Here is a 23,941-nt window from a genome sequence, read left to right as displayed (position 1 = left end):
GTCTGTTGTTGTTCTTGACATCGGAGTGTGTTCATCATTAAAGGTGCAAATGAATATCTGTTCTACAAACATTTTGGAGGGTAGAAATGTGAAATACCAAGTCTGAGGCAAAAGAGCCCTGTTAATTTTTGTTTGTGTAAAGAGTCTTGTAGGGCTACTTAGGTTACTTCATACATTACTACATTACTTCATCTTTACGAGTGTTTTTTAGTGGAACTAGAAGCATGTTGAGTATAAAACATATTTTGTAATGTATGATTCTAATACGCATTACTTCATAGCAGCAGCATTGGTTTCCTGGGCTGTTGTTTACAGGCATTGACTTTAAAATGTTTTTAATGATGTACAGCTGTAATAAGCATTTCAGAAGACTTAGAAGCCTCTAGAGAATGAACTGTAATTGAAGTCAGCTTGTCCAAAGTTCATGAGACTAGAGCCTAGAGTATTGATAGTGAAGGAAACCAAATCCTGTCATCTTTAAGTTCATCTGGTTTTTATGCGCCTTGGATTTAAACTACTGCAGCCATCAATCATATTGAAAACCACATCAATTGGCTTTTGGTATCTAAGCTTTTCACTGTATTGTTCCACTGACTTATATAAGTCTGATTTTGTACATATGTTTATATATTTCTAGGCAAACCAGAAGGCTTCGTGATGCTGAGCAAGAAAAAGATAGAATGTTGCTTAAAAGTATTATAAAAGTTTGGAAAGAAATGAAGTCCCTCCGTGAATTTCAGAAGTTCACTAACACACCCATGAAGCTTTGTTTGAGGAAGTATGTTTTGATAACATTCTTTGTATTTCATTTGCCAGCAGTGAGCTTTCAGTGAGATGAGCCGTTTTGGGATGTGAAGGGTGCAAAAGTAAGGATTTGAGTAGTGTCTGTTGCTGGTTGGGCTTGCCAGACTTGGAGTAGGGAAGAATGTAATGACTGTAACAAAGTCTAACAAGTGAAGAAAAAGTAATTAAATTCATTTTGGATGGTAGCTATCTGCTGTCAACTCTTGTAGACTGTGCTAGTATTTTTTTTAACATACCGTGCTTTTGATACAATAGAATTAATTCATGGAGAAGTGGACTTATGCTATATATGATAATCTTTAATGCAGTGTTTACATTAATTTATACATCATGTTTATACAACTGTTTTAAAGGGAAGAAGTTGATCACAGATCAGATGAGAAAGCATATGAAGCAGAAATTCAGGCTGAGATAAGTGAATTACAAGAAGAATACATGGAAGAATATGAAAAGAAAATGGAGGAGTATAAAAGTGAATTACAAGAGTGGAAGTCCTGGAAGAAGGCACAGGTTTGTTTAAATCATTGTTGATATCATTGCTTCACAAAAATTAGATTATTACTAAGTATGTTCAAAGCTTATCCTTGTAGTACAGAGAAAAGTCAATGTCAGAATAGGCAGCTGCTAAGCTAAGAAGTTATTACTGCATGTGTGTTCACTTTGTCCATCTATGCAGACAATGCATCTCAAAGAACTGTAGCTGCTATTTGAGTAACCTTTCTTCACTCCCAAGAGAGCACACATGGTAACTTTAAAAGAGATATCTGCTGCTAACCAAAACATACAAGAAACAGTTGCTTTGTGTGTTAAACGTTAAGCAAATGTTTTTGTTTGAAGCACATCATGTTCTTGAAGCCTATCAATGGAATGCATTGCTGAATTCCAAATCTGAAACAGTACTACAGAATACAAGAAGTCTTCTTTCTGTACAGAGATCTAGAAAATTACACCATTATTTCCTGTTCAGCACATGCTGTGAACCAAGAGAGCAAGAGGAAAAAAGCTATACTGACCAAAATAGTACAGGTAGAACATCATTATTTCTATATGCAGAAGTCCAAAAAGAAAAAGAAGAGGAAAGACCTTCAAGAAGAAGAATCAGTAGAAGATTATGATCTTGGTGAAGAACCAATGAAACCCATCCCACCTAAAATGGTCGATAGCCTGGAAATAGAGCAGCAGGTTAGAGAAAAAGCTAACAACTTCAGAAGGAAACCTGGAGAGCCTGCTTTAATTCCTGAACTAGTCTTGTCAGGAAGCATAACTCCAAGTGAGCAGTGTCCTCGGTAAGATAAATGTTGTAATACACTTCTTACAGTGATCACCCACTGTTATTTATTTGATTCTTACCTCTACAACTTCCAAAATGTGTGCTTGCCATTCTGTTTAGCTTAATGATTAAAACCTTCAACTTCTGCTTCTGAAGCTGATGTAACTTAATTATTTTTCAAGTCACATGTAAACTTATACATACTGGCTTGGAGAATGCATAACTACACATTCACTTTGAACCTTCTGATGTTTCTTGAGCACCTTTGTAGGACAGTGTACATAAAGAAATCGGTTGTGGTGTTGTGATGGTGCTTGTAGATGAGAGTGTAGGTTGCTTAGGGCACAACCACTCTCACCATAGCTAGTCCTTTAACCAGGTGCTGCAGCCAGCAAAGAAGAGAAAGATGTCATTACCTAAAGATTCCACTGTGGATAAAATAAGTACACTTTTGTATTACTTTTTGCATTTACACACTCCGTACATCTGACAAATTGAAGTCATTTAAAAGCTGTTTCTTTTCATCGTAACTCAGTAATTTGCCTCATCAGGGATTAGGGCTTGGCTGTTCTGTTCTTAGTGACTGAAATCTTAAGAATCTTAATGCGCTGTGATAGCGTATCCTGTGCCCTGGTGGAAGGAAACAAGGAAACTGTTTCCTTAAATATCTCCTATTATATGAAGGTAGAGATGGTGGATCTAATATTCCACCTGTTTGTTTTTAAATAAGCTTTAAATAATTCATGAGAACATAAAGTAAGTCCTGAATTACAGATCTTAACTTAGTGACGTTTTTAGAAGAATTCCATTTTCATGCAATTGGCTTCCGTTTCCCATTGAGGCATCAGATTCTCATTAAAAATAAAGTATAAATGTTATTGAAACTGTTCTCACCACTCGTTTGACACATTTACAGGGCAGAGGTTTTACGACGAGAAGATGTAAACAAACGCTCAGCATTTATAAAAGTCTTTTTCAACTCCAAAGAAGTGTCAAGGACTGTTACTCGACCACTAAGTTCAGATTTCAGAGTTCACTTTGGACAGATTTTCAACTTACAAATATTCAACTGGCCAGAGAGTTTGAAGCTACAGGTTGGTAATGATTTATAATAGTGTATTTTGAAAAGATAATATGAAGTGCAATTCCTTCTGTAATGCTTGTGTTTTGCTCTACAGCAGTGTTGGAGAGAAGGATCCTTTCTAAATTATCCATCTTTTATTGCCTTTCTTTGCTTTTCTAGTAGCAAAATTTTCAGCTTTGCTGCTATGTTTCTGATACTTGCACTAAGATTTTATTATTATTATTATTATTATTATTATTATTATTATATTTCTTTTAAACTTTTGATCTGGCTGTTGTGACCAACAAAGATTTGTTCTCAAAGTAATATATGTAATACATATCTGTTACTATGTGTATACATGCCTGTGACATGACTGTGAGCTGCATGGGGGAAGCTAGTAATTGGGGCATGACTAAATATGTTAGCAAAGCAGCCTCTTTTAGAAAACCTGATTTTTATTGCAGGTAAACTTTCCAAAATATTCTTCTTAGTACACTCTTATCCACATCATAAAAACACAATAATGTTTGTTGGGAAAGAAAAAAAAAAAAACTCAGTACAAGTAACTTCCGTTATTACTCTGTTGACCAAATTAAGTGCAGTGAAGTCCAAAGAAAAAAAAAAGATAAAACAACCGAAACAAACAACAAAAAGCACAACCAAAAAAATTCTACCTCTTGTAAGAAGTATGAATTAATGAATTAGTCAGTTGATTGCTTTCTTTTTTTGTCAGGTGACTTATTACTGGCAGCGCAGAGGAGGGCGTATAAGCCATCACCTGTCAATTTGCGTAACACACAGCACAAGAGGCATGAGAAATACCATCTACTTTGATTTAAAAACATTTAAACAGGGACTGAGAAATCACTCTTAAGCCCTCTGTGTCTGAAACTGGCCAGGAAAGAGCAAGGCAGCCTGCTGTACTGTCAGAACTGAACTGTGTGCCTTACTTGGTCTGTCGTGAGACAGAATCCATGATGCCAGAATCCCTCATACCAAGCAGATGCATGTTGTACAATGATGCTCTTTAAAGCCCATAGTTTGCCATACATCAGCCACCAGTTTGTGCTTGCAGCCCAGAATGCCAACTCTGTTCTGAGCTGCATTAAAAAAGGGGTGGCCAGCAGAGAGAGGGAGGTGATTGTGAGGCCCCATCTGGAGTACTGCATCCAGGCCTGGAGCCCCCAGTACAGGAGGGACATGGAGCTCTTGGAGCTCCAGAGGAGGGCCACTAAAATCATCTGTGGGCTGGAACAACTCTCCTATGAAAAAACTTTGAGGGAACTGAGCTTGTTTAGCTTGGAGAAGAGAAGGCTCTGGAGAGACCTCATTGTGGCCTTCCAGTACTCGAAGGGAGCATGTAAACAGGAGGGGGAACGGCTGTTTACGAGGGTGGATAGTGATAGGACAAGGGGGAATGGTTTTAAACTGAGACGGGAGGTTTAGGTTTTAGATTTTAGGTTTAGGTTTTTAGATATTAGGAGGAAGTTTTTCACACAGACGGTGGTGACACACTGGAACAGGCTGCCCAAGGATGTTGTGGATGCCCCATCCCTGGAGGCATTCAAGGCCAGGCTGGATGTGGCTCTGGGCAGCCTGGTCTGGTGGTTGGTGACCCTGCACATAGCAGGGGGTTGAAACTCGATGATCATTGTGGTCCTTTTCAACCCAGACCATTCTATGATTCCCATACATTCCCATAATTAACAGTGTTTTTGCTTCCTTCAGCTTTCAACTTCTCATCAAAACATTGTGAAGAATTTATTCATTTATTTATTTCTGTCACCATGGGTTTTTCTAGATCTATGAAACAACAGGTCTGAGCAGTACCACCTTGCTGGCTGAAGTTTTCATCCCTGTACCTGAGACGACAGTTTTGACAGGCAGCGCTCCCATGGAGGAGATAGAGTTCAGCAGCAATCAGCGTGTGAGGCTGGACCATGAAGGAGTTGGGAGTGGTAGGGAACATCACTTTTCCTCAATTCAGTTCTTCAGTGCTGCTCGTTTTGCTGAAACCACGTGGAGTAACAGGCTGACATAATTTTTGGAGTAAATTCAGTTAACACCAATGTGTGTTTTTATTACTTGGCTTATAGTATTGGAGAAGCTCTACTAACTATAGAAGTTGTGTATTTTTTTTTTTTTAATTGTTTATTTAGTACTTAAGTAATCAGGCCTCTGACAGTGCAAAGCAAGCATATGGTATTAATCAGCATAGCTGCAGCAATTTTGACACTTCAGAGCACTGAAGAACTGACTATAGAAATGTATATGCAGATGAAGTCTTCAGTATAATGACATCCTGTAAAACATTTGACCATTGGGATTTCAAAATGGAAAATTAAAATGAGGGAGAGGTAGGAAAAAGGAGAACAAGACCAATGTAACACGCAGAACTTTTAGTTTATATAATGTTTGAACTGCATTATGAGATAACTGACACACAAAGGTACAATCCATGAAATACAGGTAGAAATAGAGCAGAACAACCACTAAAAAGTCATCAAGAAGAGCATTGTGAAAGGAAGGTTTTTACAACACATTTGTGTCTAAATGTCATTAACTGTGGTGACCATATACACAGTTTTGTACCACAGACCTTTAGGACTGACATTTCAGATATGGATAATTCTTTTGACTGCGAATTTCTGTCTCATTAATAAAAAGAATACATGCACTAAATCTGAGAATTACCAGAAATGTGAAATAGCATGCATCTGTGAAGGAAAAGAAAAAAAGCTTTGGCTTACCCTTCGAGACCCAGTGTTTCTTTGTGGTGCAATGGAAAGCCTTTCTGTAGGCAGAATGGAATCTGTCTTTTCTGTAGAGTGGAGTTCTTCTCTACAGCCTGCAACAGAGTCACATTGTTTCATGTAAGTTGTGCATTTGTATGGAAGGAGTAATTTGACTACTTATTTTGGGGAAGCATTTTTAAAACTGTCTAGACACTGTTTGAATGGATAAATACACTGTGATATACTATAAACATACATGAATATACTACTTTATTTTCCCTCAATAGATGTATCCTTTTCATTTGAAGCTGATGGTAGCAATCAAATGACTTTAATGACTTCTGGGAAAGTATCTAATAGTGTTTCTTGGGCAGTTGGAGAAAAAGGAATCCCCCTAATTCCTCCAGTATCTCAGCAAAACACAGGAATTCCAAGGTAATGTGATACAGCTTCTCAGTGATTCCTGGAAAAGTGTTATAACCACTGTATAATGGAATAGATGATTTTCATAGTCAAGAATAGTCATAGCTTTTTTCCTTCAGTTTAAATACTTTATTCTGCACCTGTGGATATTTTATGTTACACGTTTTGGTAAAACAAATGACATTTCTAACTAGAGTCTTTTAGTAAGTTATTTATAGACAATGTTAAACAAGACTCAAGCTGATTAAATTCACTTTTATGGTACTCAAAGACATAGCTGTAGTCCAGATTTTGCCTTATATTGGTAAGGAACTTTCCAGTAATCATTTTTTGCAAAGATTGGAAGCTGCATCTTTTTCTTCTACGAAGTGCATTTGGGGTGGGTTCTGGGACACATGTTATAAATGCTTTTTTTCCCATTAATGATAAAAACTATAGTACGGAAACAGTAGAAGTTAATAAATCAGTTTTAAGTAAGAAAGAAGTTAGGAAGTTAGTCACATCTGTATCATTCCAAGATAATATTTTTAATTAGTTTTGTCCCATCAGAAATGTGTTGAGCTGCAGAAATTAGTATTTTAATATTACTCCACTCAAAACACTCTGATTTGCCCTGTGGCTTCATGTTGGACGTGGTAGTTTACTTGTCCATTTTACTGTTGCTTTTTTTTTTTTCTGTATAATTCTGATAAAATCATAAAGTATGCTTTTGTAATGACCTCAGGTAACTTCACTGTAAAGCCTTAAGAATTTTACCATACTTATTAAATTGAGAAAGTAATTTTTCCAGCTGATTGGGTTCTATCAAATTTTTTTATTTAGAAGCTAGAGCATGGCACTTGCATCACTTTTATACTATTTTTGACTCGAGCTGCAGCCATTCGAGTAATTGGCTGATCAGCAGATAAATAAGTTGCTGGCTTCAATGAGACTGGAATAGCATAAGATAAGAACTATAAAGATGCATTTCCAAAGGCTGACTTCAAACTTGACAGACTAAAATTACAGTAGTTTGTCTCTGCAGCAAATGGGGAAAATTTAGGAGGATGTTCAGTGCAAAACGCTCTTATTTGGATCACCTTTTAGAGATGAACACCGTCTGTGACTTTCCATTGTCTGCTGTGAAAGTCTGATGCAAGATTTTCATGCCTGAAGTTAGTCTTTGCCTGTTGGCTTTTCAGCTCAACTGTGATTCAGTGTGTATTTGTTCAAGATGCTCTAATGATAAAATCTTAATGTTGCTGCTTTACCTGCTACTGCAGTAACTGCTAGGTATGTTGGCTGGTTCTAAGCAAGCTTGAGAATGATCTGTAAGTTATCTAAGTATTCTATTTTTAAGAATGCTTTAATAAGTAGAAAGCAAGGACACCTAACGAGAACCAGGCCACCATCCACATTCTGTGGCATACAGCTAATGAGCATGCAGATATGCAAGTCATTGTACAGATGTCCTTCTGACTACCTCCCACACTTGACTACTGTGAGTACAAGTAGGTGGGTACAAGTGAGAAGCCAAGGACAAGCCAGCACAGTGCACTCATTACCAGGCAGCACATGGCCCTACAGGATCTGAATGTGGCAAGCAGAGCAGGGTGCTGGCAGCAGTTCCAGACCTGGCAGGAAGGTGAATTAGGTTCAGGTTCTGTCTAGAAATGCTGTTGAGGAGACAGACCAAAGATGGGATTTTAGACACTGCGTAGACAAGGGCTGTAAATCTGGGAAGTTCACTTAAGTATGGGTTGTCACAGAATGTTAGGTGGACTCACAGAAATCATGAAAGTATTACTTTGTAGTAATTAGAAACGTGATAGTGTAGATATGATAAATGCTTGAATTACTGAGCATCTTAAGGCATGGAGAGCATGCAAAAAACATTTCTTATTTGTAGAAAAGTAGTCAAATTCAGTGTTTCAAATGAGGCTGTAACTGAGTAGAAGTTTTCTGCAGTGAGAAAGCTTGTATCAGAGTTCCCTTTTAGCAGTTCCTGCATCTTTCTGCCTCACTTTCCTTTGTAGTTCACCATTCCCTCAGCTGCATAGCTTTACTTTTGAGTCTGCATGTTTTATAAGCGGAATCACAAAACCTATGCAGGTTTTAAAGATGCTTCTTCTGTATCACTTCTTCAGGTGTTTGAAGAGTTGATTGTGTGTGTTTTTGGTTTTTTTTCTGGTGTTTTGTTAATGTTTGTTTGCTTTGTTTACAATTAATTTACCTTCAGTCAGCTGTTCTACACTGTGCTGACAGAAGGAATTACTTCATTTCAGCTGAAGTGAAAAATGGCATAGAGGTGTAAATGAGCAGGTAGGGGAGTGGATAGCAAGATTTCCTATAGTGAGAGGTTTGTTGTTTAAGAATTGTGTAATGGAATTTATTTTCAGGTTATAGGGGTTTTTATTAGTTTTGTTTTTGTTTTTCCAAGATTGCTTTAAATATATTTTTTCTTATTAAATGTTTTAGGTGGAATCATCTGACACTAGTTCTGCCTATTGTCTTTCAGTGCTTTAAAAAATATTGATGCTATTGCATCCATTGGCACATCGGGCTTAACTGACATGAAGAAATTGGCTAAGTGGGCAGCAGAAACAAAACTTGATCCAAATGACCCAAACAATGCAGCTCTGATGCAGATGATTATGGTAAGTGGCTTTTTCAGAGCTATAGGGTAATGGAGCTGTGAAACACCAGTTCCAAGTTAAATTTCTGATGGATGTACTTGTGTGAATGTTAAGAAGCATATTAAAAATATGATTTATTAATGCATTAATTCAGTAGATTTCTAATGGTGAAAAATAGAAAATAGGCAAGCTGATTAATTACATACCTAAATGTTACTGTAATATACAATTTTTAATTTTTTTCTTTAAAGTGCTGGAGTATTTCCTCTGCACTTGTATGTATTAAATAGGAATTTGCTCATCAATCAAGGCTGCACAAATTTTAGTTTATTGCAGAAGCTGGGACTTTGCTAAGCATCAAATTGGAGAGGTGTTTATGTAGCTGAAGTTATGTGAAAGAATCACCTTTTCAGTACAGTTTCCTGGATCACTCTGCTATGTTAGAATTTTGTTACCCTTCAGTGATTTATGTGTAGGGGAGAAAGCATTTTGCAGTATTCCAGAGTGTATTCTGTGTTCTCATTCTTTGCTCAACAAAAGCCTGTTTTAAAACATTACATGTTTTGTTCTCAATTTGATCCATCTTGACTGCTTCTGCATAGAACAAGAACATTCTTGCAATATGCATGTAAGACTCTGCAAGAATTGTTTTACAGACTTCTTTTCCTTAGTACAAAAAGAGTAATAACTTTTTGCCTGATTTAGGTTGCCAGTAGTGGAGAGGCCAATATTCCTGATTTCTTCAGACTGGAGCAGTTGCAGCAAGAATTTAATTTTGTTTCTGATGAAGAATTTAATAGATCAAAGAGATTCCGACTCTTGCAGCTCAGGAATGAGGAGGTGGCAGAGTTCCGAAACTATAAGCAAGTCCCTTTACATGAACGAGAAATCAGTGAGAAACTTTTCCAGGTAAATCGTTATCCAAAACTGTTTCAAGTATGTCATCCTTTAGTAAAACATCCTCTTTCTTTTCTAGTCCTGATGTTAAGATTTGACTTGCAAGTCAGTTAGGCCCATAAAGAATGTACAGCTCTGCTGACATTTAAAAAATGGGAATTGTATTCTGTCAGTTTCTTCTGGTGTTATTTTGATCTAATTAAGACTATTTCCTTCAAATGAAATGGTTGCACAGCTATAGTGTAGAAGAAAAAGAATACAACACAGCAACTATGGTAGGCACAAGTGTTCTAAGATAGTTTCTTTTAAAGGTGATTTCAAATATAGAATGGTAGTACACAGGTTGTTCAGGCTTATGCTTATTAATTTTTCTACTATTCTTCACTTCACGGGGCTCAAGCAGTGATGCTGAGTATTTAAAACCTTTTTATGTTTTACTCCAGCTTATGTTGCAATTACTTCTGTTTTGGTACATTTTTCCCATTAACCCACCCTGTCCTTGCCTGTCTTAATTATCTTACTCACATGCCATTTATGCATTTGTATTGGGTTTATACTTCAGTTATATTTAATCTCAGCTCCTCTATTACTGTTAAATCACATATTCTGTTTTTCTTTAGCAATTTGTATGACCACATAGCATTTTAGTGTGTTCACTGCCTTCTCAGGATCAGAATCATCTTGAATTTTGGCAGTTGCTTTGTACCTTGTATGAATTTCTTTGAACAATTCCTTTCTTCCATTTCTTTTGGATTATATCTTTTTAAAATGTGCTTTAGTAATTCAATCAGATCTGGCTTCTTCTCTATAAACATTTCTCATTTTCAAGTTTTATATTAGTTTACCTTCTATTTAAGAATATAATACACTTTTGATAAAGACTTCCATTTGATTTTTATTGACTAACTTTGTTCATTTCAATTTAAGAATTTCTTTCTTTGTTATTTTGGTTTTTATCCCATTAAGAGTGAGTTGAATAAGCCCATGATCACCTGTTCCAAGTTCACTTTATATGACGTGATCTTCAAAACTGAGTTTTAAAGTGGTATTTTTCCTAGTTGGTTTACTAGCTGTTTGGCAAAGAAACATATAAAAACTTGTCAAATTAAATAAAAACCATGGAAAACATTGTCTGCTGTTCATCTAGTCCTGTTTTCCACAGTGATGGGACTGTTGCCAGAACTAGGTGAGGTCAGCTATGTGTTTGGATAGCCAAGTCTTGAAAAGTGGGAGATTCCACAGCCCTTGTGGATAACAGCTGCAGTAGCCTTCTAGTGATTTGTTTGTTTGATTGTTTTTGGTTGTTTGTTTTTTCTCCATGTCCAACCTGAACCTTTTCTGTTGTATGTGCTGGCTGTATTCCCTTGTTGTGTTACGTGGCACTACAGAAAAGAAATTGACCCTGTCTTCTTTGCAGTTGTATCTGCCCACAGCTAGGGCAGGGACTGGATTGCTCTTTAGGCTCTTCCTCATGAGGCAAGTCAAACCTGCTGAGTTTGTGTAATCCTAAGCAGACAAATTTAAGAGGGGAGCCATTACTGCTTCCTTCAGGTACCTAGCGATAGGGTGAAAAGAAAACAGAGCCAGTCCTGAAAGTAAATTTCACTCAGTAGCTTCTGTATGACAGCTGGGATCTGTAGCTCTAAAGCCAAACCAATTTGTGACAGCTGTGAAGCTACCAATCCTGGGACACTCTTAGACTTCAAGACTCTGTGTTTTGCCTGGAAACTGAGTGCTTCTAGCTTCTTCTTAATTCATGAGATGTTCTCCTACACTTGCAAATAAAAGTTGCTTGTCAGTATTGCTTTCATTGTAGTTTTGAGGTCCACCAAGCAGTAACCATAACCCTGGATCAGTGTTCATCTCAGCCCATCAATTGGGCCACTGGTTCTTTGATCAAACCTCAGGCAAAGCAAAATCCTCACTTTCTCACTATCTACAACCAATGATTTTATTATGCTGTTGAATCTCTTCATTTTTTGAGTGCAGATTGAAAATACTCAGTAATTGTTTCACAGCAAAATTTCCCACAGTTCAAATGAAAGGTCATTTCTCACTAATCCCGTATCTCTTCTATTTGTAAAGAATTCATCCTACTGCAGCTGCAGTAGCAGGAGCCATTTCTGGTTGAAATGGAATTTCAGCTTACAAAAGCAGGTGGAAGGTCAGGTTTAGAACAAGGGAAGGAAATCTTCAAGTTATTCCAAGTGATTTAAAGCACATGAATCTTAAGGCAGTTCTTTTCTCAATGCATAGAAGTTGTGCAGTGCTGTTACTGTATACATTAGCATTAAAATAGCCTTAAATGTCTGCCATCTGTTTTTGTTTACTTTGATCCACACGTTAATATTAATGAAATATTTACCTTTTTTTTCTTGTATCCAATAAAGCATTGGATATTTATCAAATCACAAACTGTAGTAAATATTTCAGGAATATGAGAAAAGACTACATGAGAGGGATGTGATTGACAATAAGCATTACCTAGATGCACGCAGAGCCGTTGTTGCCAGCTATCTACAAAAGGTAAGCTGCAAAAATTAGAAATCCATGGTATTTCTCTAAATTATGTGTTGCTGCTGTATTTGGATGCTCAATGTTCAGGAATGCTGAAGACAGTCAGTGGCTGTGTAAAAAGGTAGATGAAGTCCCAGCCAGCAAAACTAATATTAAGGTTGATTTGGTGTGGGACAAAAAAAATTGCTTATTAGCAATAGTAGTTGCTAATCTCATCATAAAAGACAATGGAGAGTGTTTAAATCATCCAGGTCAGTGCTAAAACCCAGATTCAGTATGGTAATATCAAAAATAATTTTTAAATGAGCTGTCACATCTGTGTCAGCCCTATATGCTTTGCATGATATTTCCATGTGTACTGAAACATGGTTATGCAGTGCACTGAATGGCAATACAGCAGGAGTTCAGTAGCATGTAGTAGTACCTCTGTTTGTCACTGAGATAAATGCAAGTGGTCTTTTTAAAACTAGCACTTGGATATTTTATGCTTATATATGTTGTCAGATATGCTAGAAAGTGAGATTGCTGGTGTTGGGTCTGAAATTCATGTTGGTCTGAAATGCAATCTTACTGTCACCTCAGCACGATGAATGATTTTGCAACTTAAATGAAAACTTTTGAAGTAAGGAAAGGAGACGTGTATTGGAAGTTTTTGTTACTGTTCTTCTGCAGCTAGTATTATAATAGAACAGTATGTTAAGACTTGACTAGCCTTAGTAGAAGGAAATAAAAGGACAAAGGCAGTGCTCCTTCACTCTGCTTCTACATAGTTGTTAAGAGAAGAGAGGAGAGAATGCTTTCATCTCTGCTTCACTCTGTTACCTCAACACAGAAATGAAAGGAGCTAAGAATTTTTGAACATCTATTTGAAACCATAGGATTAGTAACAGGCCTTCCTGATTGTCCAGCAGTCCAAAGCGTTGCCTTTAATCTCTATAATTAATACTATAGATTTCTTTGCAGTCTTTTCTGTAACTTCATGTAGGTGCCTGAAAGAGATGTCTGTTGGTGATGTTTATTGTTGAGATTGTTTCTGATGATGAACTGTAATCAGGTAAAAATTGATTCTCTGTTTTTCTGATGTATGCTTTCATATGTTTCACATGTGGCTAGCTGGTGTGTTTCTATGGAAACGTATTTGTAAAATAAGCTCATATTATGTTATGAGAGAAGAAATTGTTTCTGGTAGAAAGAAAACTTTCCTTGAGGTGACTCTTTCAATAAAGAGGAATAAAATAAAGAATATGTTTTTGGAATTTGGGTGTAGTGGACAAAACGCAAGTGTTTGCAGTGGTTTGGGATTAAAGTTTCATTTTGTCTCCTCTTCCTCTGTTCTTTCCCACTCACAGGTTCGAGAATCAGTAATTAACCGTTTCCTAATAGCCAAGCACCATTTCCTTCTCTCTGACCTGGTCAATGAAGAGGAGATTCCTACTCTGGGGTAAAGGAGATGCCTTCGTTGATTCTAAGTCAGTTAATGTAAAGTTGTCTCTGATACTTCTTTGCAGAGTCTACTGACTTGACCAACTGATGAGATACTGTATGTTTAGTGAGATACTGTATGTTTAGTGTGGTTGTTCTGTCACTATAGCAGTGATTTTTGCTTACTTTCTGAAAGTTAACAGCATTTAGAAATACGTAAGAAACGTTACTGCTTTGTGCAATGATTCTTCTTTTCTAAGATTTCTTTGTTTTAGTGCATATGCACTGGCTCTGAATTTTTGTTACAAATCTCATCTTAGTTTTGAAATTTGAGTAATCACCACAATGATGATTCTTAATTAGTGTTGCTGACTTAATCTGCATAAGTCATGAATAGCAGATACTTCTCTTTCTCGTAGAAGTTGCTCATGTTCACTCTTATGCATGTCACACTTGTTGATTCAGAAAATGTTAGCTGTACTTCAGTATAAAACTAAACAGTCCCATCTGCTGGCGATGCAGAGACTCGCTCTCTGAAACAGGGCTCATGCAGTTTTTCCTTCATGTTTTCACATTACAGAATGGAAAAACTTGAGTGAGACTGTAGTCAGCTTTTGAAGTAGTTTTAGGTCAAATGCTTGGCATGTGTTTTCTTATTATGAATACAGATTCGTATTGGATACTGCTTGTTAATCCATGCAGTTAGTGAGTTTAAAATACACCGTTATTTGTTTAAAGTGTCTACTTGGTGAGATTTCAGTAACACATGGTTTTATCCTAGAAGTAATTAATGTGATTGTTTATTATGTGTAAGGGGATAGCGCTGTTGGCTTGTCAGTTTTTAAAGTAGATTTTGGGATGTCTTCTGTCATTTAGGTATTTTTGCAGTTAATATCAGTGACATGTAAAAACATGTATCTGCTTTTTATTCCTTTCCTATTTGTTTTTTTTCCCTTTGGTTCTGCTTTGCGTTGGGTTTGTAAGTTCTGAGGGTCCAGGGTATGTTGTGGCATATTCATTCTGCTTTCTTTCTGTAGCCTATACATAGCTGTGTAATTAGATTTCTTACATATTTCATGCAGTGGTTGTTATCATCTACTAGATGCCTTGTTTATAGCTGTAGTATAGATCTGTCCTGAATTGTCTTCTTTATATCTTACCTAGTTTTGGAAATTAAAAAAAAAAAAAAAAAAAAGATTTTAAAAGCTCTTTTTTTCATATTTAAGGTGGAATTAATGAAATATAAGAGAACTGGATTGCATAGTACGAAATTATTTAAAGATTTTGACATTCCTTAGGGTTTTGTATGACACTAACAGCGTATGTTTCCTTTTTCTGTTAGTGCATAGTTTGCATGTGTGTCATGGAAACAAGAGAATTCTGGATTCTGTGCAAAAATGACTAAATGTCTGTTTTATGATTGTTAGTATTTTGGGACTTGGCCTCTTTAAACTGGCAGAGCCAAAACGACCATTAAAGCCAAGAAGAAAGGAAAGGAAGAAGGTCACAGCACAGAATTTATCAGATGGAGACATTAAGCTGTTAGTGAACATCATTAGAGCTTATGACATTCCAGTGAGAAAACCAGTCACGAGGTATGCTTCAGCGCTTGTTTTCAGTGCAGATTGGTGTTGTGGTTTCTACTGTTTAAAGGCAGCTGAAGTAACTAGTGTAGAAATTCAGCCACGTCTGTTGTTTTGATCCTCATGATGAAATACATAGAGGTTTATCTTGTTAGACAAGCTGCTGTTTTCTAAGTTTTTAGAAGAATATGATCATTTATCAATACCTTCAGAATTCAAGAAATGTTTTACAACAGCATACTTGCTTAAGGAAGACACTGTCTGGAAGGTAACTTAGATCTTTGACAACATTGTATCATGGATAGTATTGGATTAGGTATGTCTTAAATGAGTTACACTCAAGGAAATCTTAATTCATAAAATCTTAGATATTTATATATATTTATATATTTTTATATATATATTTTTATATATAAAACTCCATGTCTTCGTTCTGTACTTACTTCCTGAGTCCGAGTGTGGTGGTGATCTTCTCAAGAACTTCATGAACTTGGTTGTTTGAGGGAACAAATTGATCCAGGTTTGGCCCTGGCTACTTTTCGGATGATCACAACACTTAGCATATTAGCACAGCATCTCTAAAGCATTATGCTGTGTCCTGTGGAGATGTTTGAGTTCTGACAGTCTGGTTTAGTTTCAGAAGCAGTGTGTTAGCACTGTGTTCTCTTTATCCCAAAATGAATATATCTTATATGTTTAATTGGGAAATGTCTTCATCCTGAGCAACTACTCAGCATTTAGCTAACTAATTTAGCACTTCTGCTTTTTTTAAAATCTATTTAATATAATAAAGGTTCTGTTGAACTTCTGTAAATAAGGTCAAACTGAGAAATAAGGAATTCACATTAGAAATACACTGACAGGAGGGAAAAGACAAAAATTTTGATTTGCTATTGGTATTACAAAATGACTTAAAAACCCATTGGGTTGGGGTTTTTTTGATTATCAGATACCTTATTTTGAGCTGCTTTTTTATGAATAGTTATTGTTTTACAATCTCTGTTGCGGTGTTATTACCAAAAAAAGTTAAGATAAAAATAAGCATGTTAACATTTATTTTATTTCACTTAAGGGTTACCATCTGTGTGGTATTCATATGGGTTTGATTTTGTCATAGAGACCTTCCATGAACACTGTGAATCTATCCAGTTTATGAATTTTTCAGGGATTCATCTCCTTAAACTGAAAAATCTGTAGCTTAGGGTGATTGTCCAGGGGAAGCAAAAAAAAATAAAAATAAAAATGGAGAGAGGGATTATAAACTTGTCAGAAGAGAGCCCTGAGGCACAGAGTACTTTTACAATGATGCTTACAAGAGCCATATGCTCCCTACCCCTCTCTGGCAATTTTTTTTCTTGTGATTTGACTGAATAATTACCTTTCCTAGGTTCAAGTCAGAAAATGAAGATACAGGAACTATTTCCAGAACTCTGTATGGTTAATACATGATGTGAAGATTTCCTGTTTGGTAATAAGTTCTGTTTTTCACAGTGTTGTTGTCTGTTGCCTTTCACAGCAAACTTCAACAACCATCTAAATCTTCCAGATCCTTTAATGAAATGTTTGCAGCCTCTCCATCTGCTCAGAGCCCTACCAACAATGTAGATTGGGCATTTGACCAGGTATATTCCAAAACTCATTAAATCTATAACAGTCATTTGTTTACATGAAGTTGTGAGCATTTCTCTTTTTTTACAGGCAGTAACATCATCAGAAAGATATTTGTTAATGAGGTAGGCTTGCCTACTCCTTGATCTCCAAAAAGATAGTTAAGCTGCATAAGGGTTCAGAGAAGAATGATAAGGTTGTCATAAATATGAAGTGGCTGTTGTGCAGTGAAAAGTGGCTTTTCAGCTAGAATAACAGTAATTTCTAATCGGGGAGAAGGAGGACTGACACTGAGATGCAGAAAATAATGGGTGGATTTGGATGGGGATTGACTATTCACTGATTCTTTATTAGAAGACTGAGGGCTCATTAAATTAAGCTGGAAGTAGCTGGGTTCAAATTGTAACTTTTCATGCAACAGTTATGGTATGAACAAAGAAGTTGCAAATAGATATTGTGGCTAAAAGAGGTTTGCTTCCATTGATGTGGATATTGAACAAGTATTTGGAAGAATGATGTGCTGGAAGGTGCCTTGTAGGAAAATTGTTACAGGCTCAGGAAAGTCCCTTTACCTTAAGGCATTTGTAGTCATGAAAAGTTGTAAGAGAACCTGATGCTTCTGTGTTTTGACTCTGCTCTATGTTTATACTTGTTTGAACTTTGGGCTCACTGCACTCTTTGTGTAAACCAGCATGGCTGTTACTAGGACTGATATTAAAAATGCATTTGCTTGCTGTTGATAACTAGATTCAGCATATTTCTAAATGAAGATGGAAGCTTGTTGTGGTGGGGTTTTTGTTTTTCTTAGAATGTTCTTCAAAATTAGGTCTTAAAATCTGGCATAGGTTCTGTTGTATGCATTTGAATGTTAATTAAATGTTCCATTGATGCATTTTTAATCAAATTAGGTGTTTGTTGTGTCTAGTAAAAGTTGCTTATCTGCAATATGAGAATACAGGGACACTTCTTCTCCACTGGTTACTGAATCACATTTGGTTCAGTCTATGATTAGTTAGCCAGTAGTTTCCATGGAGCTGGGGAAAAAGTGGTTTTCCTTCTGTATATAATATATGAAATATCCTGAGTACACATCAGCTTCTTGAAATGCTAACATACTAAATTATTTTAAAAGCTTCATAAATGCTTAGAAGCCTGTAAAGTGCAATGTTTGAGGTATAGTAAAGTGTTATGTCTGGGCTGGACCAGTCTGACCACCACAAAGTATGTGTTTCTTTTTCTAAATACATAAAAATATGTAACTGAGCACGCTCTGATGAATGTTTCCTTTGTTTGGATCTCTTTTTACAGGTTTTAGTCCGTCCATTTGTAGAAGTTTCTTTTCAGCGAACAGTCTGTCGGACAACAACAGCAGAAGGTCCAAACCCCAACTGGAATGAGGAACTTGAGTTTCCATTTAGGTACAGCATAATGAAATCAAATTTTTTTCTGAGCAGTAACAGTTCAGTCTGAACATATGGATTTATCAGAGTTCTCCTGCTTTGTTCAAATGACCTCTTTTTGTTTCACTTTTTCAGAGCTCCTAATGGTGACTACAGCACCCATAGTTTGCAGTCAGTGAAGGATGAAGTGTTCATTAATATTTTTGATGAAGTACTCCATGATGTTACAGAGGTGAGTTCATAACTGAAGGGCAATGTACTTCACTGAATATTGCAAACTTCCTGAACTTATCAGAAATTATCAGTGTAGCAGCTCTCACCCTCCTGTGCCTCCTTTTTCTCTTCATTATTCATTATTGTGTTATATCTAGTCAATATTGCAATGTTGTTCAAGGGAGCAGAGTTAACTTTTGTCTGTACAAATTAATTTTGTACTGTGTAATCTGCTGCTGAAGGTCAGCATCTGTATGTTATCTGTCTTACATTTAAAGACTTAAGAGGCAGTAAAATTGAGAGTCAGTGTATGAATAGTACTCTTAATTTTGTTCTTAAATTTGATACAGGTTCTTTTGGTTGCTTGGGTGTTGTTGTTTCGTTTTGTTCTTACTGCATGCCGGATGGCTTAACAAGGTCCTGCGTGTTTTTTTTTAACCTCTACCATTTTATATTCTGCCTTACTCTTATTTTTCAAGCTGTTAGTGAAAAACTGTCTCTGTATTGACATAACACCTTTGCCTGCTGAAGTCAGTGAAAGCTTTCTCCAGTCATTTCAGCATGCATAAAAATAGTAGCACTTAATATTCTGGAAAACATAATGCAGGAGTAAATATTACATGCATCTTACTGAGAACTGAATTCTGCCTTCAAAACTGAAATTGTATTTGATGAAGCAGGAGGGGAAAAAAGTATAATCTTGAAATTCAGATGTCACTCTAGTATTCAGGGAACTCTTCTGTTTTTGAACTTACACACTGATTGTAACTAGATCTGGAAATCACAGAGAGCCAGTACACATGAAAACACTGTTTTAATTCCACAGTACTTAGTTAATTTTCATTCAGTTTTGAATACAGTTTTTCAAAATCTTTTAAAGGCTTTTTAAATTGTAGTGAAATATGTCATGAGAAGATCAATTTACACAGTGTGAAAAGATGCTTGTGGAATCTTTGTTTAATGTTTGAGTTTTCCATCAGAAGTTAGAGAAGACTTGAAGCCTGAAGTGCAGTCACGTTGTATCACTGACCACCACTACTTTGTTCAGCACCTGACATGCTTGAAAAGCACGCAAAGAGTTATGTCCATAATACTAGTTGAACTTACACTTCTAGTGAGTTAAACTGTTAAAAACAATTTAGGATTTTTTTTCATGCCCTGATGAGACTATTGATTGAAAGGAAATGAAGTTGTCTTACAAATTATGTTGCCCTACTTTTTTATAGGATGATCGCGACAGAGGAAGTGGTATCCACACTCGTGTCGAGAGGCACTGGCTGGGATGTGTTAAGATTCCCTTTACTACAATATATTTTCAGGCTAGAGTAAGTGTCAGTAACTTGAAATGTTTCTTTTAAAAACAGTGGAAAGGGGCTGGTAATGTGTAGTCAGATTTAATTATGTTCTCTGTACTTGTCATATATTTTTATGGAATTGATTGACAGTATCTTTGAAACTGCTGTACTTTGACAAATTTGGTGAATATTTCCCAATGAGTTCAACGTTTGGAAGGGAGCAAAGACAGACAAACATATTTCTGTGCTGACAGTGCTGCCTGGTTTCCTACAGTAATAAAGTTAAAAATGGAAATTCTCTAGATGATTTTGACAGTAGCTGTTGAGATCTCTGGTACTGCATTGCCTAGCTAAGTGTTTAAATAAAACTTGACCTGACTCTTTTTTCCACACGTCTCAAATTTCACCTTTTCCTCCTTTCCTCCTTCTACTTTTACAGGCCAATAAACAAAGAACAAGATTCTTTCTCTTTCCAGGAAAACATCCCATGCTGATTATACAAAATCCTCCTGAGAAGTGTCTGCTCACAGACCTGCGAGACTCAGTGGACAGACTTAGACATTTTAACAAGCTGCTTATCAATATGTAGTGAAAGACAGTCTATCTTTGATGGCTACAGTAGCATCTTTGTGGTACTTGTTGCTCTTCCTGTTTTAGTACAAGATACTAAGGATTGCTGTCAGATGCACTCCTGACTCTTTGAGAAGGTGTTGCTGTCTGAGAGCCCTTGGGCACACTGAGTGCCTGCAAGCTCTTCCTGGCACTGTTTTCACACTTATTACTGCAGGACCAATCACATTTTCACTTCAGTAAGAACAAGGTGTATCTAGCAATTAATCTGCAGTGGCAAATGAACTATTTCTTCATCCCATTCTACTGTATCATAGCGGAAATTCTTGAGTGATTTATTTAATCTTTTCCTCATCAAAACCTAATTTTGTTCTTAAATATTTGATGAGCTAGCCCAGTGAGTCATCTGTTCATCTTCTGAAGATGTCTTTCCCAATGGCTGCCATCCTGCTCAGAAGCATGGAGACTCACTGTTATGGCCAGTTCTTCATATATAGCATATCCTAAACAGCCTTAAATTTTGCCTCAAATGGTATCTGAACTCTGCTCAAATCCAGAGGTTAATCTTCTTGCTTTCCTCTTAAGGCTGTGTACTCTTGAATCTGGGCTGAGCAAATGCTGAGCTTGCCAGCACCTTTCTGATATGACCTTTCCAAAAGACCTTACCTTGTTTGTGGCTGCAGAAGGAGGTGCAGAAGGACAGAGTCTGCCAGAGCCCTCTTCTTAGGGAGCTGGCTGTGAACAGTCCCAGTTCCAACTGCATCCAAGAAGCATCAGCACTTTCTGCCTGGAAGGTGCCTACCTATGAGATACTAGAGTATAATGCACAGCACCACTCAAGCCCAGGCAGAAGCCTATGGTGTGCTGCTGCCTCCAGAAGGATAGTCCTGCAAATCTGTTTTTCCATTCTGTCATTTTTCCAAGTAAACATTGCCGTGTTACAACACTGCTACTTAGACTCACCAGCAGACTGAAAATACGTAGTAAAAAGCACTAGAAAGAAAAAGATTGCATGCCTATCAGTGTTCACGGAGAACAGTTACATGTGTGTGGTCATAACTTACTGTCTTCTCCCTTCCCACTGAGCAGCACTTTGAAAGACTTAGTAGTTTCGCTTTTTGGTTTGATGAGAAATGTTTTGGGTTTGTTTGTTTGCTACAGATAGTTAATACATATGTGCTACTGCTTGTCTGTATGTGTTGTAGATCGATGGTACATTCAAGGTGAATATTCCTCCAGTACTCCTTGGCTACAGCAAAGAGAAGAACCTGGGCATGGAGAGAGGGTATGATTCCGTGCGAAATCTGAGTGAGGGCTCCTATATAACACTGTTCATTACCATTGAACCACAGCTCGTTCCTGGAGAGTCAGTCAGAGAAAAGGTAATTAATCCATAATTTATCATATCCTTGCCATTTGTTTGAAATGTATGTAGGTAGTTAGGCTTAGTACACTGCAGTGTTCTAAGTCAGATTTTTTAGCTCGGTTCAATTTAACCATATACACCAGTAAACCAGATGGACATTTAATGCATGACAAATAAGCAAACTTGCGTTCACTATCTCTGAGCGTGTAATTTTCTCATTTATTTCTGTTAGCAATAAGATATTCATATCAGTATTTGTGAACCATGGGCAAAAAGGAGGTGGCAAATATATTTACAGCATTTCTTGCTGTGTGTTTACAGTACTGAATAATAAATGCTGTTTTTGAATGTTTCATACTTGTCTCCAGACCTTGAAAGAATAACTTCTAAACATCAAATAAGTGTTCTTGCCATGTTATACAGCGTTCTGCAATTAACTGGAGATTCGTTCAGTAGGAATGTATGTTTTTCAAGCACAAACAGGAGTAGTTGATATTTTTTTGAATTTTTTTGCATTGTAGAACTATGCTGGTCATTTACTAGAGACATTCAACCTTCATTTTATTTCTTTACCTATTTTTCCTCTTTCTGCTGTCCTTCCTGAATCTCTGTAGATGAATGAAATGCTTAAGAAGGTACAATTATTAGAGTAAATCAGTTGAGAGATTGTTGTTACTCCCTGCTGAAGATTAAGCTTGGTGTTGCAGCACTCTTTTTGCAGTTTGTGTTTCTTTACTGTGACATTCTTTCAGTGATATTTGCAGTGAATTACTACGATGGAATTCTGAAAGTTCTCAAAGCTTTACGTTTCAGCTGTTAACTATGGTTAAGAATCACCATTGTGTGTCTCCTTTTCTGACATGGAGATCTGCCTGCAGAGTGCTGCTGTTCTACCTCTCTTTACTTCGAGAAGAAGGGCAGCAAATGCTGAATCTGATTTTGAACTAAAATACTTTCTAGAAAAGCTCAGCTAAAAGCTGTAAAAAAAAATAGAGCAGTCTGAATAGTAAGGGTACATCTAAAAGTGTTCTGGACCTTCTCTGCAAATATTTTAACACTGTGCTGCACTGTCCCAGCAATACTCATGTGAAGATGATGGGCTTTTGTGCATAATCTCAGTTGTGGTTGTAGTGGAGTGAGTATTAGGATGGGAAGTTAGAGTCACCCCTGCAGTGTGCTTGGCCTAACTTTCACTGCGTTTGTTGTGCTTTAATCAAGCCAGCTTTAGACACAGGTCACTGTGTGTTCATAAGTAACATAAGTAATTGCTTGGGTTTTTTCCTTTGCTTTGAGCTTTCTTATATGTCTGTGAGCCTACGTATGCAATGCAGGGGAAGCTGAAAAGACCGTTGGGAAAGAATTTCACTCTCCTTTTATGCTACTGCAAATGGTGAAGAAAGGTCAAACTTAGGAAAGACCTAAGCTCAAATTATCAATAAAACTATTTTCACATGAGTTCTACTGTCTTTTGAAGTTTGATACCCAAGAAGATGAGAAATTGCTTCAAGCAGCAGAAAAATATGAAGTTGAATGTACGTCGAAGTTTCCAAACCGTCAGTGCCCAACAACTGTAATTGACCTCAACGGGAAAACAGTTTTTATTACCAGATACATCAAACCTCTCAATCCGCCCCAGGAGCTCCTTGATGCCCTCCCAAATAGCTCTCAGACAACAGCAGTAAGTGTTTAAAAAAATCATGGCATTTCTGGGTTATAGATTTCAGAGTATGTTTGTGCATGCATGTGCACGCATACCAATGTTATGTTTGCTGTACAGCTACACTTATGTTTATGGAAAAAACTAGAAATACGAAAGAAAGTAGTAATGATTATCTATGTGTGATAAACAGGAAGTGTACCCATGATCATGCTTTTTTATTTTTTAAAAACAGATATGTGAATGATTATTGTCTTTTAAAAAAACAGATTTATGGCAAGTCTCAGTAAATTGCAATTTTTAATTGTGATTTAGAAATTGCTGTAATTCCTAAAAACAAGTTGTCTGATAACATAACAAGGTTAGTCAGTGCTTTATCTTTGGTGTCTGGGGAAACAGCACTGTGCTTCAAGTCTTATAAGCCTTTCTATATGTAGGTGTAGTGAGCTGAAACTTAGTTTGGGGTTTTTTTCATTTGTTTTTTTTGTTTGTTTGTTTTC

At 36.7% G+C, this 23,941-nt stretch overlaps 1 protein-coding gene across 3 annotated transcripts in view; it reads left to right on the top strand.

Moving 5' to 3' along the window:
- CC2D2A (coiled-coil and C2 domain containing 2A) overlaps window positions 1-23,941 on the top strand; it is a 47,261-nt gene that overhangs the window by 17,289 nt on the left and 6,031 nt on the right. For 2 of the 3 annotated variants that reach the window (XM_085223445.1, XM_085223446.1), the window contains 18 exons: window positions 638-778; window positions 1,158-1,314; window positions 1,858-2,090; window positions 2,991-3,168; window positions 4,942-5,098; window positions 6,163-6,310; window positions 8,796-8,934; window positions 9,619-9,822; window positions 12,244-12,336; window positions 13,677-13,768; window positions 15,177-15,344; window positions 16,849-16,954; window positions 18,249-18,358; window positions 18,476-18,572; window positions 19,780-19,878; window positions 21,624-21,800; window positions 22,399-22,419; window positions 23,259-23,462. In XM_085223445.1, the coding sequence (XP_085079571.1) occupies window positions 638-778; window positions 1,158-1,314; window positions 1,858-2,090; window positions 2,991-3,168; window positions 4,942-5,098; window positions 6,163-6,310; window positions 8,796-8,934; window positions 9,619-9,822; window positions 12,244-12,336; window positions 13,677-13,768; window positions 15,177-15,344; window positions 16,849-16,954; window positions 18,249-18,358; window positions 18,476-18,572; window positions 19,780-19,878; window positions 21,624-21,800; window positions 22,399-22,419; window positions 23,259-23,462 (2,524 nt within the window). The remainder of the gene's footprint in view (window positions 1-637; window positions 779-1,157; window positions 1,315-1,857; window positions 2,091-2,990; window positions 3,169-4,941; window positions 5,099-6,162; window positions 6,311-8,795; window positions 8,935-9,618; window positions 9,823-12,243; window positions 12,337-13,676; window positions 13,769-15,176; window positions 15,345-16,848; window positions 16,955-18,248; window positions 18,359-18,475; window positions 18,573-19,779; window positions 19,879-21,623; window positions 21,801-22,398; window positions 22,420-23,258; window positions 23,463-23,941) is intronic. The other variant, XM_085223447.1, reaches the window with a different exon arrangement.

Source organism: Meleagris gallopavo, chromosome 4, assembly GCF_905368555.1.
Source record: "Meleagris gallopavo chromosome 4, MGAL_WU_HG_1.1, whole genome shotgun sequence".
Classification (NCBI taxonomy): domain Eukaryota; kingdom Metazoa; phylum Chordata; class Aves; order Galliformes; family Phasianidae; genus Meleagris; species Meleagris gallopavo.
Note: the sequence above shows the minus strand (reverse complement) of the source record. Positions and strands in the feature narration are given on the sequence as shown.